General features: G+C 42.0%; 1 protein-coding gene across 1 annotated transcript in view; it reads right to left on the bottom strand.

The window, feature by feature from the left end:
• The window catches only part of wdr27 (WD repeat domain 27), a 159,978-nt gene that overhangs the window by 73,704 nt on the left and 69,321 nt on the right, over positions 1 to 16,953 (bottom strand). Inside the window, exon 22 of the mRNA XM_031804757.1 lies at positions 2,107 to 2,209. Within this exon, the coding sequence (XP_031660617.1) occupies positions 2,107 to 2,209 (103 nt within the window). The remainder of the gene's footprint in view (positions 1 to 2,106; positions 2,210 to 16,953) is intronic.

The following is a 16,953-nucleotide window of genomic DNA, read 5'->3' as shown; positions in this document are numbered from 1 at the left end:
TTGTGGACTACAATGGAAGTGCGTCAACACAGACTAATGAATAACAGCACACATGGGAAAATAGAGCTTCTGTCGTGATCAAAGAAAACATTGCCTACATGAAAGTAAGAGAGTAAACATTGTTTCTAGTTGAGGTTAGATACAAGTCAAGTCACAGCTGCCAATGAGAGGATTACCTGAAATATTATGCATGTATGCTGGCGTATGATTGGACAAAACAGATGAAAGGGAGCTTCATGTCAAATTAAATGCCCATTAGTCTCACATGGAATTCTTGTCTCGTCCCATTTTCATCAACTAAAATGAAAAGTCATTTGTAATAGTTTGCGTTTTATTCCAGGGCATCTCTTCTAGCTATCGTCATAGTTTAATTCAGGAATAAGTCGTTGATGATCACTTTTCCTCATAGTTATTGTTGATGAAATTAACACTGCCATTCCATGTCGGCTAAACGTTCTTAGATTGGTAAATGAGTCTAGTCAGCTGTCTATACTTGTAGTAATCATGGTTGAATTACCAACCGGGCACACAGGGATGTTGTTAGTCACTCTCACCCAGATGTCATAATAACATGGTATAAGTCATGGCAAAATGTGTAGAATTGCAGGAAAGTAACTGTAAAACTGCAAATGTTTCTCTTTGCCCCATGACAAAATTTGTCAATTTGCAGCAAACTTGCTTTAAAACTGCAACATTTTCTCTAAGTCCCATGGCAAAATGTGGAGAACTGCAGGAAATTGACTCTACAATTATATTTTTTCTCTCTGCCGTCAAGAGGGGGGCCACTAAAATGTTTTGCCCATGAGGTCTGGAGGCCCCTAACAACATTTAGCTTTGGACCCCAAAAGGTTAGAGCCGGCCCTGCACACATGCATGCACACACATGCATTGATTTGCCAGTGATGCGCTTGCCATGACAAGCATTCCTCTTGCTTCCTATTCTCTGTGGGACTGTCTTGGAAAAAGCATGAGTCATGTCATTCCATTGTCAGATTAACATCAAACAACTCTAGGTGAATGTACTAAAGACATAAAACTGGTCATTGGCCGTATTTAAAGTGATTCTCCGATACTTTTGTATACTTTTTAGCCAGTAGTGAAAGTAGTGCTCGTGAGCTGGACATTGCGTACTATGTCACCTATGTGCAGCTATTTGCACCACGTCATTGCTCTCTCTCGCTCTGCTATGTGTGCATCTTGTTAGTTGTCACTCAAATGGTGAGAGGCTGAAGATCATTGGCTACAACTCAAATTGCTAGGGGGTTGGCCCACACGGGAGGAAATGTAGGGAAAGCTTCCAGAAAAACAGTTGCTTTCAAACTAGGGATTTTGTGGCTAATTGAGGTAAAACAGTAATTCTGATCATAGATTATGCATGTATGAACTACACATTGACACATCCAGCCCAAAGCGGGAGGTTTCAAAGGTTCCGGAGCATGTCTTTAATGTTGTGTAAAATGGTAGTGCTTCCTATTCTCTGTGGGACACGGGGAAAGTATTTACATAAAATAAATGACTATGTATCATGTGTCACTGTAACATAAAACAAATGCACCTACTGTACACTGTAATATGAAATACAGAATTGCACTTGCCACCTTGCTCCCTTTAAGTTACTGTCAAATGGCAATCCTTTGCATGATTTACTACAGCTATTACAACGTAGGGTGATGGCCTGTGACACCATACAGTACAGACTCCAGTTCACGGTATTTAAGACATATTAGAGCGCTTTATGCAGACCAGGGCTGGTGGCCCTTGACATCACATCGTAGATGCTTTCCATGACATTTCCCGCTGTGTCATGTGTCACTTTAACATTAAACAACTCTAGGTGAAGATATTTCAGACTTATTACAGGTATTGAAGGTATTTTAGACGGTGTCAAAAATGATTAGTGCAAGGGAGAGGACGAAGCCGGTGAAATCCAGTAACACGAACCTCTGACTCTCCACCTGTATTTCAACCCCTACCTTTTAACTTCCATATCAGGTCACGTTTTTCCATAGAAAGGAGGATGATGAGACAGAAGAGGAGGAGGAATAGAGGGAGAGAAAGGAAGAGGAGGAGGAGAGGGAGGACAAGTAGGAAGGAACCACCACTCACACAGTTGTCTTCAGAGCCAGAAGCAATGAATCGTCCACAGGGTGAAAAGGCTGCGGTGCAGGGATGACAGCGATTCACGTGGTTCTCATACCGCCGCACACACCTATGGAGAGAAAACAGAGTGGGAGATTTAAAGAATGCCAATGAAAACTACTATTGCTGCTCTATTTGAAAGGGCAAATCAGTAGTGACATTTCATGATTCTGCTTAGATTTATTTAGGTGTGTTGTCTTTCAGTTATTATGGATCCCCATTACCCATTAAGGCAGTAACATACAATAAAATACCATTTTGAAACATTAAAATACATTTCACAATACATTTGCAAACAATGGCAAGTCCTGGTATCAGTCCTGGTATCCACAGTCGTTCATATTGGGTGGTTGTGTTTGTGTGTGTGTGGTTACCCAGGATGCCAAATATTTCCACTAGTTGCAAAAATGCCTAGTTCAGAACACACACACAAACATACTGATTTACGAGAATGTAAAATGTCAAACATCTCACCATTGAGATCTCAAAGAAAAGCAGTATCAAATATCACATTTATTCTGCTATCCTAAGGGACTAGGAACTAACCTAGTCTAGCAGCAAAGTGCCACTGCACCCCAGAGCAAGCTCCTTTCAGCACAAAACAAAAAAGGGTTCCCAGGTGTCAACGTGGGAGTGGTGCCCAATGAGTTACAGTACCAAATAAAATCCAAGTTTATTGGTCGTGTACAGAGATTTATAGATGTTATCGCTGGTGCAGTGAAATGATTGTGTTTCTAGCTCCATCAGTGCAGTAATCCCTAGCAATACAAATCTAATAAAAAACTACACACACGAGCGATGTCAGAGACCGTAAAATAGAAACATACACTGAGTACACCAAACTTTGGGAACACGTTGCCCTCAAAACACCCTCAATTCATCGGGGCATCGACTCCACAAGGTGTCGAAAGGGTTCCACAGGGATGATGGCCCATGTTGACTCCAAAGCTTCTGAAAGGACTGTACATACAGTATGTATAGTATGTATACTACTGTATTATAGTCAAGGGACATCCTATATACAGTGCATCTGGAAAGTATTCAGGCCCCTTCCCTTTTTGCACATTTAGTTACGTTAGAGACCTTTTCTAATATGGATTCAATAAAAAATTAGCATCATCAATCTAGACACAATAACCCATAATGACAAAGCGAAAACAAGTTTTAAGAAATGTTTGCAGAAAAACCTGAAAAACCTTATTTACATAAGTATTAAGACCCTTTGCTACTCGAAATTGAGCTCAGGTGCATCCTGTTTCCATTGATCATCCTTGAGATGTTTCTACAACTTGATTGGAGTCCACCTGTGCTAAATGTAATTGATTGGACATGATTTGGAAAGGCACACACCTGTCTATATAAGGTCCCACAGTTGACAGTGAATGTCAGAGCAAAAATCAAGCCATGAGGTCGAAGGAGTTGTCTGTAGAGCTCTGAGACAGGATTGTGTCGAAGCACAAACCATTCTGCAGCATTGAAGAACACAGTGGCCTCCATCATTCTTAAATGGAAGAAGTCTGGAACCACCAAGACTCATCCTAGAACTGGCCGGCCAAACTGAGTAATCAGGGGAGAAGGGCCTTGGTCAGAGAGGTGACCAAGAACCTGATGGTCAATCGGACAGACCTCCAGAGTTCCTCTGTGGCAATGGGAGAACCTTCCAGAAGGACAACAATCTCTGCAGCACTCCACCAATCAGGCCTGAAGGAAACCACTCCTCAGTAAAAGGCACATGACAGCCTGGAGTTTGCCAAAAGGCACCTAAAGGCATCTCAGACCATGAGAAACAAGATTGAATCCTTTGGCCTGAATGCCAAGCATCACGTCTGGAGGAAACCTGGGGATGTTTTTCAAAGGCAGGGACTGGGAGACTAGTCAGGATCGAGGGAAAGATAAATGGAGTAAAGAAAACCTGCTCAGGACCTTAGACTGGGGTGAGGGTTCACCTTCCAACAGGACAACAAGCCTAGGCACACAACCAAGACAACACAGGAATGGCTTTGGGACAAGTCTCAATGTCCTTGAATAATCCATCCAGAGCCCCGACTTGAACCCGATCAAACATCTCTGGAGAGACCTGTGCAGCGAAGCTCCCCATCCAACCTGACAGAGTTTGCGAGGCTATGCAGAGAAGAATGGGAGAAACTACCCAAATACAGGTGTGCCAAGTTTGTAGCGTCATACCCAAGAAGACTCGAGGCTGTAATCATTGCTTCAACAAAGTACTGAGTAAAGGGTCTGAAAACTTATGTAAATGTGATATCTGTAACTACTGCCTTACACACCTTCATATACATATACACTGAGTATACAAAACATTATATTATGTTGCACCGCACCCCCCCTTTTGTCCTCAGAACAGCCTTTATTCATCGGGGCATGGACTCTACAAGGTTTGGAAAGCATTCCACATGGATGCTGGCCCATGTTGACTCCAATGCTTCCCACAGCTGTGCCAAGTTGGCTGGATGTCCATTGGGTGGTGAACCATTCTTGATATACATTGTAAATTGTTGAGAGTGAAAAACACAGCAGCATTGCAGTTCTTGAAACACTCACTACCATACCCCGTTCAATGGCACTTCATATTTTTCATATTTTCCCTCTGAATGGCTCAGTTGTCTCAAGGCTTAAAAATCATTCTTTAACCTGCCTCCTCCCCTTAATTTTCAATGATTGAAGTGGATTTAACAGGTGACATCAATAAGGGATCATAGCTTTCACCTGGATTCACCTGGTCTGTCGTCCAAACACTTAAAAGACACACCCTCGTCCACTTACCCTCGCCTTATGCCCTTGGGGGAATTCCAATCGCCATCTTGGCGGGCAGGCCAAATGATTAGCCAAGCAAGAGAAGTTTGCAACGTAAGCCCCTCAGCCCTCGTTTTTAATCGGCGTTGCGAGTGTACAATTATGTTCACTCCGGGGGCCTGAAACTCCCCATAATTCAATTTGTGACGATTGTACATCCACTAAGAAAAGTCAGTGAAAACTTAAAAACAACATCAATGGAGAAATGAACATACAAGTGTAAGTAAAAACGAATGCAAATAAATTGCTACTAATGCACATGACGGAACCACAAACACGTCTCGTAAAAAGTAAATATGTTTTTGTTTGGTTTTCTTTGAGACCTGCTGATTTGGTTGTAGAAATAAAAGCATTTTCTTCTTCAGAAGTTCCAGCTAGGCAGGCTAACGTTAGCTAGCTAAATCATTTGCTAGCTATCATAAAGTAGGCGCATATTAATAATTAGATACTTAATATAAGTAGACATACACTCATAATTGACTGTAGCGCATATAAAGCACCCACAAGCTACCGGTGGCTGAAAACACAATAATCGCGGGATGAACGAGTGATGAATTTCCGGTCCATTTAAAAATCATTCCTTCCTCCCTCGCCCTGCAAGTGTATACTCGTCAGATGTCATGATGCGTCATCAGAAGTGTCCACTTAATTTGAGGGCTGAGGGGATAGGCTGTGTCTTTTAAGTGTTTGGACCGCAGCCCTGGATTAATTCTACTGCAGGACAGGCTAACAAACTGAGCCATGCTCTCTGCTAATGAACAATGTTGGCTGTTGTGTGTGTGTGTGTGTGTGTGTGTGTGTGTCCTGGACTTTCACATTATAATCTCATCAGACCAAAAACTAGGTAAAACCTAATGACTGGTGTCCTCATAGGGGCCCATAACAGATGTGGATGAACACCTTATTTTACATTGTGTAAACCACTAATAGGTGAATGTCAATGTTAACGGGAATGTTAACATACAGACAAACAGATAGAGAGACAGGTAGCCAGACAGACAGTGAGCCAGACAGACAGGCTGACAGACACTAGCAAGCTCTACCGCCGTAGTGAAACTTTGTTGCCAAAACAAAATAAGATGGCATTACAAAGTCAAAGGTCATGAACCCCCAGAATGGTAGATTTTTCCACATTGCCGGCTCGGCGATTCAAACCAACGACCTTTCGGTTCCTGGCCCAACGCTCTTAACCACTATCTACAATCATACTGATGATGAAACATGGTGAAGCCCCAAAATTGCCTACCCTGGAAAACGTGTGTTTCAGACACACGGAAGTAGATGGCTGCAAATGTTTTACTTTTAAACTCGGACAAAACAGATGCTAGTTCTAGGTCCCAAGAAACAAAGAGATCTTCTGTTTGATCTAACAATTTATCTCAATGGTTGTACAGTTGTCTCAATTAAAACTGTGAAGGATCTCAGCATTAGTCTGGACCCTGATTTCTCTTTTGACAAAAATGTCAAAAACATTTCAAAAGCAGCTTTTTTCTATCTTTGTAACATTGCAAAAAATCTGAAACCTTTAGTCTAAATATTATGAAAAGAAAGAAATCCATGCTTTATCACTTCTAGATTAGACTACTGCAATGCTCTACTCTCCGGCAACCCGGATAAAGCACTAAATAAACTTCAGTTAGTGCTAAATATGGCTGCTAGAATCTTGTTACTCTTGTTACTTACTTTATCTTATCTTTATCTTTATCTTATTACTCCAGTGCTTGCATCTCTACACTGGCTTCCTGTTAGGGATAGGGCTGATTTCAAGGTTTTACTGCTAACCTACAAAGCATTACATGAACTTACTCATACCTCTATCTCCGATTTGGCCCTGCCGTAAGAGACTGGTACCAGACGAGTCTGGTGGGAGGAGCTATAAGAGGACGGGGTCATTCTAATGGCTGGAATGGAATCAATGGAACGGAGTCAAACATGTTGTTTCCATGTGTTTGGTAGCATTGTATTGATTCCATTCCAGCCATTACAATGAGCCTGTCCTCCAATAGCTCCTCCCACCAGCCTCCACTGGAACATACCTACACGTACTCTACGGTCACAAGACGCAGGCCTCCTTATTGTTCCTAGAATTTCTAAGCAAACAGCTCTACAGAGCTTCATTTTTATGGAATGGTCTGCCGATCCATGTGAGAGACGCAGACTCGGTCTCAACCTTTAGGTCTTTACTGAAGACTCATCTCTTATGTAGGTCCTATGATTGAGTGTAGTCTGGCCCAGGGGTGTGAAGGTGAATGGCAAGGTACTGGAGTGATGAACCACCCTTGCCTTTTTGCCTCTGGGGGCTGAGTCACAGGCTTGCTTGTGTTCTCCCATGCCGTCCCTGAGAGGGACGTCTTGCCAGGCTTTTTTTCGCTCGCTATACTCGACTTGAGTGGGTTGAGTCAATGACGTGATCTTCCTGTCCGGTCCCCCCCCGGGTTTGTGCGGTGGGTGAGATCTTCGTGGGCTATACTTGGCCTTGTCTCAGGGTAGTAAGTTGGTGGTCTGTTGATATTCATCTGGTGGTGTGGGGCTGTGCTTTGGCAAAGTGGGTAGGGTTATATCCTTCCTGGTTGGCCCTGTCCGGGGGTATTGTCGGGCAGGGCCACAGCGTCCCCCGACCCCTCCTGGCGCAGTCTCCAGTATCTATACTGCAATAGTCTATGTGCCTGGGAGCTCAGGTCAGTCTGTCCTATCTGGTGTAATTCTCCTGTCTTATGTGGTGTCCTGTGTGATCTTAAGTATGTTCCCTCTAATTCTCCAATCTCTCTCTTGCTTTCTCTCTCTCCCCTTCTCGGAGGACCTGAGAGATAGGACCCTGCCTGAGGACTACCTGGCCTGATGAACTTTGGCTGTCCCCATCCCCAGTCCACCTGGTCGTGCTGCTGATCCAGTTTCTGCTGTTCTGCCTGCAGCTATGGAACCCTGACCTGTTCACCAGACGTGCTACCTTGTCATGCTGCTGCTCCAGTTTCAACTGTTCAGCCTGCGGCTATTGAACCCTGACCTGTTTACTGGATGGGCTACCTTATCCCAGACCTGCTGATTTGAGTCTCTCTCTCGACCTCTGAATGCACGGCAATGAAAAGCCAACTGACATTTACTCCTGAGATGCTGACCTGCTGCACCCTCTATAACCACTGTGTTAATTATTTGACCCTGCTGGTCATCTATGAACATCTTGAAGAACAATCTGGTCTTAATGGCCAAGTACTCTTATAATCTCTACCGCGCACAGCCAGAAGAGGACTGGCCACCCTTCAGAGCCTGGTTTCTTCCTGCCTTTCTAGGGAGTTTTTCCTAGCCACAGTGCTTCTACATCTGCATTGCTTGCTGTTTGGGGTTTTAGTCTGGGTTTCTGAATAAGCACTTTGTGACATCTGCTGATGTAAAAAGTGCTTTATAAATACATTTGATTGATAACAGACAGACGACCTAATGCTTTTTTGTCTCACTGTGACTGAGCAGTAAGAGAAGGATGGAAAGGAGAAGGAGGGAAAGGAGAAGGAAGGAGGAGGAGAGAGAGGGAGGAAGGAAAGGAGAAGGAAGGAAAGGAGAAGAGGGGAGGAGGAGGGGGAAAGTAGAAGGAAGGAGGAGGAGGTGGAAAGGAGAAGGGAGGAGGAGGAGGGGGAAAGGAGAAGGGAGGAGGAGGAGGAGGGGGAAAGGAGAAGGGAGGAGGAGGAGGAAGGGGAAAGGAGAAGGAAGGAGGAGGAGGAGGGGACAGGAGAAGGGAGGAGGAGGGGAAATGAGAAGGGAGGAGGAGGAGGGGAAAGGAGAAGGGAAGGAGGAGTGTGTGGGGATAATATTTTTACTGAGCAATGACAGCACAGAGAGGAAGAGGAAGAAACTGAGTTTGGTCCAACACACCGTCCCAGCGTTGTCTGAGTAATGACAATGCATCGTGTGTGTGTGTGTGTGTGTGTGTGTGTGTGTGTGTGTGTGTGTGTGTGTGTGTGTGTGTGTGTGTGTGTGTGTGAGTGAGTGAGTGAGTGAGTGAGTGAGTGAGTGAGTGAGTGAGTGAGTGAGTGAGTGAGTGAGTGAGTGAGTGAGATATGACAATGTGGCATGCTGCTGATGACTAACCCAGACAGGGATAGGAAGGTCTGTTCCACTTGGACCCGAGCCGACGACGTTACTAAATCCACCTTGGTCCTCTGAGTCACTCGTCAATATAATCAACAAGCTAATCATAGAAATCATCTGGCTACTAAATGGCTAATGCTAGATTCCACTTCAATCAGTGTTTCCTCAAAGGCTAGGTGAATAATATCATAGTCATTTCCCCATAAGAGGTTTTTGTAGCTACCATAATTGAATTTGCAGACCACTGTAAAAATAAAATATGTAAAAAGTTACTTTTTTTGCTTTATTTGATTATTTCTTCCCTTTCTTGAAACTGCATGATGTCATCCCTGTAAGAGACAGTCAAGTAATGCAACCACCTTTAACAAGGAAGCAGTTGGGCCAAAATGAGTTTTATTTTCTACTCATCCTTTTTTAAAAGTTCCAGTGTATAATGCTAAATTACAGTATGGATTTAACAGTGGGGGTTTCCAGCAGATTTGGAGTTGAAGATATTTCTGAACTAAGCAGAAACAGACCGTTAGATATTCACTTTCATCTCAGAAACAGGAAGCGTGCTGAAGTGATGTTCAGGGCCTGTATTCCCAAAGCATCTCAGAATAGGAGTGCTGATCTAGGATCAGTTTAGCTTTTTAATCAAAATGCATAATAACGCGAACCCACCTGATCCTAGAGCAGCACTGCTACTCTGAGAGGCTTTTGACTACAGGCACAGAATCACTGGTTACCCAGCACATATTGATGAGGAATGTTTTTTTTGCTGCGTCTGAGCTGTTGTCTCATTGTTTGGAAATGTGCTGGAGGCCACAACTGCACACACTATGACGTGTGTAGGGATAACAGATTGCTGAGTAATAATAAACGCTGGTCAGTGGTTTACATGGCTTATAAAGCCAGTTTCTCCCAACTGAGGCAACTATTCAAATAGGAGAAGCCATAGTACAGAAACGTTGAAGTTTCAGTGGTAGCTGTGGTGCCAGTGGGAGAAAGAGTGTGTGTGTATTTCCTGGTAGATCTACACAACAGTTCAAATTAAACAACATGCAGGGAATATTACCCTTGGTGCTTAACCTACCCTGAAAAGCTTAATCAGAGTTCCAAATGGCACCCTATTCACTATCTAGGGCACTACTCTGGTCAGAAGTGCATTTGGGACACAAAGGCATTTATTAACGTAAAGGTCACAATAAAAAGGAACACTAATTCAAATGCTCTCATCCTGTGTGTGAGAACCAAACACCTTGGGTGTGTGTGTTCGTATGTCTGTCTGTCTGTGTGGGTTTGTGTGTTTGCGCATGTGTGTGTGTTTGTCCATGCATGTGTTTATCCTTCCCAAACCGACCGCCTGCTTCTTTATGGCCTGCCTTCTTTTTATTCGTTTTTGTTCCTACTTCGCCTGCCAGGCAACATTATTAAGAACTTAGTACTTAGGATACTTGGATTCAGCAAAGCTCACTTTCAGTCCTGGGCTCAAATAGTATTTGAAATCTCTTAAAATAAGTTCCGCATTCAGCTTCGACCTTCCTGGAGTACAGTACAACAGTAGGCAGGGTTGGCACTTTTGGAAAAAAATATATACTTGTTCCATTGAAACACACAAGCTCAATCAAGCCCAGCTGAAGTATTTGAAATGATTTCAAATAGTATTTGAACCCAGCAATGTTAATATTGTGCCTTTTGTTCATTTTCTCTTCACAATCCAGGTTGGGCCTGCCTGGTTCTCGTTAGAATGAAAGATTACGACAACTAAGATAAACAACTATATTTAAAAAATCCCTCATATTTCAATCAGTGGACCAGAACCAACCAACAGATTGCCTGGTGCAACAGACTGCCTGGTGGGTGCGTGTGTGCCTGGCCGCCTTGCAGTGTCATCAACCCTGGGAGCGCTAGGAAGATGTTTGCAAACATTTCATTTTTGGGAAAAACAATATAACATATTTAGAGAAGAGCAGAACCAACTAAATGAATAACAGCTGTGTAAGAATAGGAGCTGATTTCCTGGACACAGATTAAGCCTAGTCCTGGAATAAAACTATGCTCAATGGAGAATCTCCATTGAACTAGGTGTTTGAGTCCAGACTAGACTTAATCTGTGTCCAAGAAACTGTCTCTAGCTGGACTCCTACCAGTGGAGCCTAGCTCTCCTACGACTCCTGTTCATACTATATTAGAAGAATAACAGTGGGATGCTGGCTAATGGGTGACGGAGTTTGCTGAAGTTGGCTAGCTAGCTAGCAAGTGACAAGAACGTTATCCATCATGCATAGCAACCATCTTGTTTAGAATGGACGACCAGTCATTTTCCATAGACGGTAGCAGTTAACTGCGTTGGGCCAGTAGCCGAAAGGTCACTGTTTCCAATCCCAGAGCCGGCTAGGTGAAAAATCTGTCAATGAACCCTTGAGCAAGGCACTTAACACTAATTGTGCCTGTAAATCGCTTGTGGTAAAAGCGTCTGCTAAATGACTAAAATGTAAATGTATTTGTTGACTTCATTGAGTCAGTCCCCTCGCAAGGCCCGAGGTCGATGTCCACACCCACGTGGAAAGTTATTTAGCATTATACAAAAATCCCCATAAAAATCAAGGTATCTGTTTTTTTGTTGTTGCATTGCATCACAATCCACCGCATCTGCCTATGTCGTGACAGAGCTAGAGCGGTGTTTGTCAGACCATGAGGCATGAGGTCTTCTCACAAAATCATCTGTAGCATCCAAACAGTTTGTGATGTACACTAATATGACCCCTCTGTGGAAAGATGAGACTCTTGCGAACATGTCGTTTTGGCTCTGGGACGCCAACAGGCCTCAGAAGACCTCTTGCGAACATGTCGTTTTGGCTCTGGGATGCCAACAGGCTTCAGAAGACTTGTCTGAAGGTCCCCCGGTACCAGTTGAACAAATGTATGGTGGTATATATGGAGACTATTTAATGCCAAAAATAAGTTGGTAAGTTAGTAATTTTCAGCAAATTCTTTTGATATATATTTATTTTATACTTCAAGGTATCTTCAAATTCAAAATCAAAGTAGCAAAATTATCCCTGGTATAACCTTCTTAAAACAATTCCATATATCTTAGTAGAACCCCCCCAGGGCTTAAGACTCTTCTGAGTTATAAAGCAAACAGTATCCCTTAGGTCTTCAACAGCAAATATGTCAATTGTTTAAGCATATATTGCAGCGATTAAAACATTTTTTTCTGAATATTGACAAAAAATATCATCTTAAGGGTGTTAGCAATCAGCGACGGAGTTGACAAGCCACTGACGGAGCTGACAACAGATACTCAAAACAGACATAATTTTGCAATACAAAATACAAGTTCAATTCAAACATTTATAAAATATGATTCATTTGAAAATCCCAAATAAAAACAAGCATTCAAATTGGCTCTTTCAGCTCTGACGGAATTGAGTTGATGTTTGACAAAAAACATATTTATCGTCTTCCTTCAAGTGGTATGCAGAGTAGCAATTTAGCTTTTCCTCTGTTGGTTTATGACACTATAACTTAATTAAACGTAACATATTCGAAACAAAATTCCTCTTCTTTCAGGCAGATGGAGTTGATAGTTTGTTTGTGACCATGGATTCCAATTGTTTATTTAAATCTATCAAAAGTAGAGAACTTTATGGACCATGAGTGGTCTTGTTGCACTACATGTAATGAGGACATGAAGGGTCCTTCTGGAATAGCTGTCCCTGCTCATTCCCGATTCATTTAGGATTTTAGACCAATCTGAGTTCACGTAATCTCCAGACACATCTTTTAGAGAAATATTCTCTAAAGTCAAAGAGGGCTATTGTAAGAAAATACACTGAAAACAAATATAGAGAAACATTCCATACAAACAAAAATATTATTTCTCAAAAATTGTGCGTACATTGTGCGTACAATTGCATCCCCGTTAAGTGAGTATTTCTCCATCCACCTGACAGATGTGGCATATCAAGAAACTGATTAAACAGCATGATCATTACACAGTTGCACCTTGTGCTGGGGACAATAAAAGGCCACTTTAAAATGTATAGTTTTGTTTACACAACACAATGCCACTGATATCTCAAGTTTTGAGGGAGCATGCAATTGGAATGCTGAATGTAGGAATGTCCACCAGAGCTGTTGCCAGGTAATGTAATGTTCATTTCTCTACCATAAGCCACCTCCAACGTGGTTTTAGAGAATTTGTCTAACCGGCCTCACAACTGCAGACCATGCGTCGTGTGGGTGATTGGTTTGCTGATGTCAACGTTGTGAACAGAGTCCCCCATGGTGGCGGTGGGGTTATAGTATAGGCAGACATAAGCTACGGACAACAAACACAATTGCATTTTATCGATGGCAATTTGAATGCACAGAGATACCGTGACAAGACCCTGAGGCCCATTATCGTGTCATTCATCCGCCACCATCACTTCATGTTTCAGCATGATAATGCACAGACCCATTTCGCAAGGATCTGTACACAATTCCTGGATGCTGGAAAATGTCCCAGTTCTTCCATGTTCTGAATACTCACCAGGCATGTCACCTATTGAGCATGTTTGGATGCTCTGGATTGACCTGTATGACAGCGTTTTCCAGTTCCCGCCATTATCCAGCAACTTTGCACAGCCATTGAAGAGGACAGCATTCCACAGGCCACAATCAACAGCCTGATCAACTCTGTGCGAAGGAGAAATGTAGCGCTGATGTGTACTGACTGGTTTTCATTAGTACACAGCGTTGATCGAGATCTTCAGTTTCTTGACAATTTCTAGCACGGAATAGCCTTAACTTCTCAGAAGGAGAATAGACTGACGAGATTCAGAAGAAAGTCCCTTGTTTCTGGCCATTTTGAGCCTGTAATCGAACCTACAAATGCTGATGCTCCAGATACTCAACTAGTCTAAAGAAGGCCAGTTGTATTTCTTCTTTAATTAGCACAACAGTTTTCAGCTGTGCTAAAATAATTGCAAAAGGGTTTTCTAATGATCAATTAGCCATTTAAAATTATAAACTTGGATTAGCTAACACAACGTGCCATTTGAACACAGTAGTGATGGTTGCTGATAATGGACCTCTGTACGCCTATGTAGATATTCCATTAAAAAACAGCAGTTTTCAGCTACAATACTCATTTACAACATTAACAATGTCTACACTGTATTTCTAATCAATTTGATGTTATTTTAATGGACAACATGTGCTTTTCTTTCAAAAACAAGGACATTTCTAAGTGACCCCAAACTTTTGAACGGTAGTGTATATATTTTCCCCTTGTGAAATACCCGTAAATGTAAATGTTAAGCTCAAATAACGCTACGCCAGTGACACACACACACACACACAAAAACACACACTCCTCTCCTGAGCCACAATAGTCACTTCTGGTTTGTGACCCATTAGGGAGCAGTTTAAAGAGTTGGATGAGATTGGGACATTACAGGTCACTTGTAATGAGGCCAATGTCTATATAGAAGAAATCCTTAGCAAATAGACCAAGGCTTCGTCCCAAATGGCACCCTTTCCCCTATTCACCCTTATGGAAAAACAACATGAATTTCAACACATTTTCATATAATCACGCCATTTTATGTGAAGTTAATGTGGTAACAGGTGACATGTAAAGCAACACTTGATTACTTGAAACTACATGTGATCCCATGTGAAGTGTTCCAACTCATGTGAGTTGTGAAATTAGGTGATTTTTCTGAAAGGGCAGTACACTACTGTTGACCAGGGTCGAAGGGGGCAATAAGGATCTGGTCAGAAGTAATGCACTATAGGCAATTTTGCACCATTTGGGACACAACGCAAGCAAATATACTTCCATCTCTCTGAAAAGGTATATGACTGATGGCCAAAATGTTTCATTTTCACTTTTCTCTTTCTTTTCACTGAGATGATGTCACTTTATTTTTTTATGAAGCTTGAGGAAAAAATGTAAGCTTTTCCGAGCTCTTTGGGTTTTGGTACCAAATCCTTTCAGGTACATGATGTCAACATATGGTCATAGCAAGGCAATGAATATGTCCCAAATGGCGTCCTATATTCTATATAGTGCACTACTTTTGGCCAGATCCATATGGGCCCTTGTCAAAAGTAGTGCACTATCTGGAATAGGGTTTTATTTGGGACACAGACCCTGAGACAATGGAAAATAACTCAGTTTAGTTATAAATACAATATTAGAGTGCTCAGGGAAATATACACTAATAACTAATGAACTGACATAGGCCAATGTTATGACCAGCTGCCTGTCACATGTGTGCACCTGCATGATTAAATAGTCTGACATCATCAATATGAGACATTCCTTGGAGGCTTCTACATTGACCTTTAACCTCTTTACCTCTTAGGGGCAGAGGTAAATTAAATATCCTGACCTTTTTCAATAAACTGTCTGTCAGGTGATAGGTTGTGAGTACAGGAAGACATCTTGACAGGAACCAGACTTTTGAAGAACAAACCCAAACCTGATACGTATCTTCAGGAAGAAGAAGAAGAAAATGACAAGTGAAATGGAGTGGAGGAGGGAGACAAAGATTTGTCTTTGTCACGGAACAATGATCATGATGAGTAGGATGTAAGGGTGTGCAGCCTCTATAATATAGCATCAAGGCCACACCACAAAAGAAAAAGGTCAAGTTATCCTTAACTTGTCCAACCACTTCTACCAAGTAAATGTAAACTATGTTTGGATTTGCTGAGACACAGTGTTGCGCCAGCAGATTCTTAAATTGAGCAATGAACAATAATATCGTCAAGGATTAAGACCAAAGGGAATGAAAAGAGAGATGAATGAAGCCCTCACACATATTTCAATATCACATCCACCATTTGGCTTCCTCTAAGAGACAATCACACACACACATACACACACACAGAGAGAGACAGGATTGGACCACTATATGACAGGCCGTTCTACAGGCCGTAGAACAAGACCCTGACCAGAACATGGAAGCAGTTTCACTCAGCTCAGACACAAAAGAATGAGACACAGAAGGTGTTCAAATTCCAAAGCAAAGTGGAGTTCGACATCAATTGGCATTGATAGCCACATAGGATAGGCTTACTCAGAACCAATGACTCTAGCCTAGACCTACCTCTCAATAACCTGCATACATGCAGGTTGTGGATATCTATAAACAGGGTGGACAGGGTGGAAAACAAAATGTACAAAACGTAGTTCAAAAGTTTATTGAATAGAGAGAGACCGATGAGAAAGGTAGGCGAGAGAGAGTGCTGAAAAAGCAGTGGGTCAAATTTGAATCCATGCTGGCAGAGGTACATCGTACATGCGCTCCGGAGGTAGCGGCTTAAACAGCTAGATCACGACAGGCCACAACTCCTTTGGAATGTTTACATTTGACATTTTAGAGATTTAATTCATTTAATTATAATGTATGTGTATTTGAATAGACAGAAATGGAACCTATATCCCAAGCATGGGGTGTTCTAAAAATGTTATTGTGAAAATTCAGATCCTGCTGAGAAGGATTTAGTGTTGAAGAATGAAAGTCCTTTCATAAGAGAGAATGGAATCCTCATTGAGAGAAGCAATTTATCAATCACAAAGTGCTTTATAGTAACCCGGCCAAGATCCCAAAGAGCAAGCAGGGGCAAAGTGGCAAGGAACAAGTCCCTAGAAGGAAGAAACCTTGAGAGGAACCAGAATCATAGGAGAGGCCTATCCTGCTCTGGCTGTACTGGGTAGAATTACTTTTCAATACATTTCAAAACAACTATTCAGATAACCTTTATTTGAAAAAACAAGTAGTTGAATATTGGGATGTATTTGGAAATACACTTGGAAAGTATTTCAAAATACTAAAAAACACTGACGCAAATTTACCAAGTACTGAACTCAGTTATTCCAAAATAGTATTTTAAATAAATATTTTACTTTCAAATACAATTTGATCAAATATTTGCTTT

This window comes from Oncorhynchus kisutch, linkage group LG25 (assembly GCF_002021735.2).
Source record: "Oncorhynchus kisutch isolate 150728-3 linkage group LG25, Okis_V2, whole genome shotgun sequence".
Taxonomy (NCBI): Eukaryota; Metazoa; Chordata; class Actinopteri; order Salmoniformes; family Salmonidae; genus Oncorhynchus; species Oncorhynchus kisutch.
The sequence above is the reverse complement of the archived record's forward strand: the minus strand, read 5'-3'. Positions and strand labels throughout refer to the sequence as shown.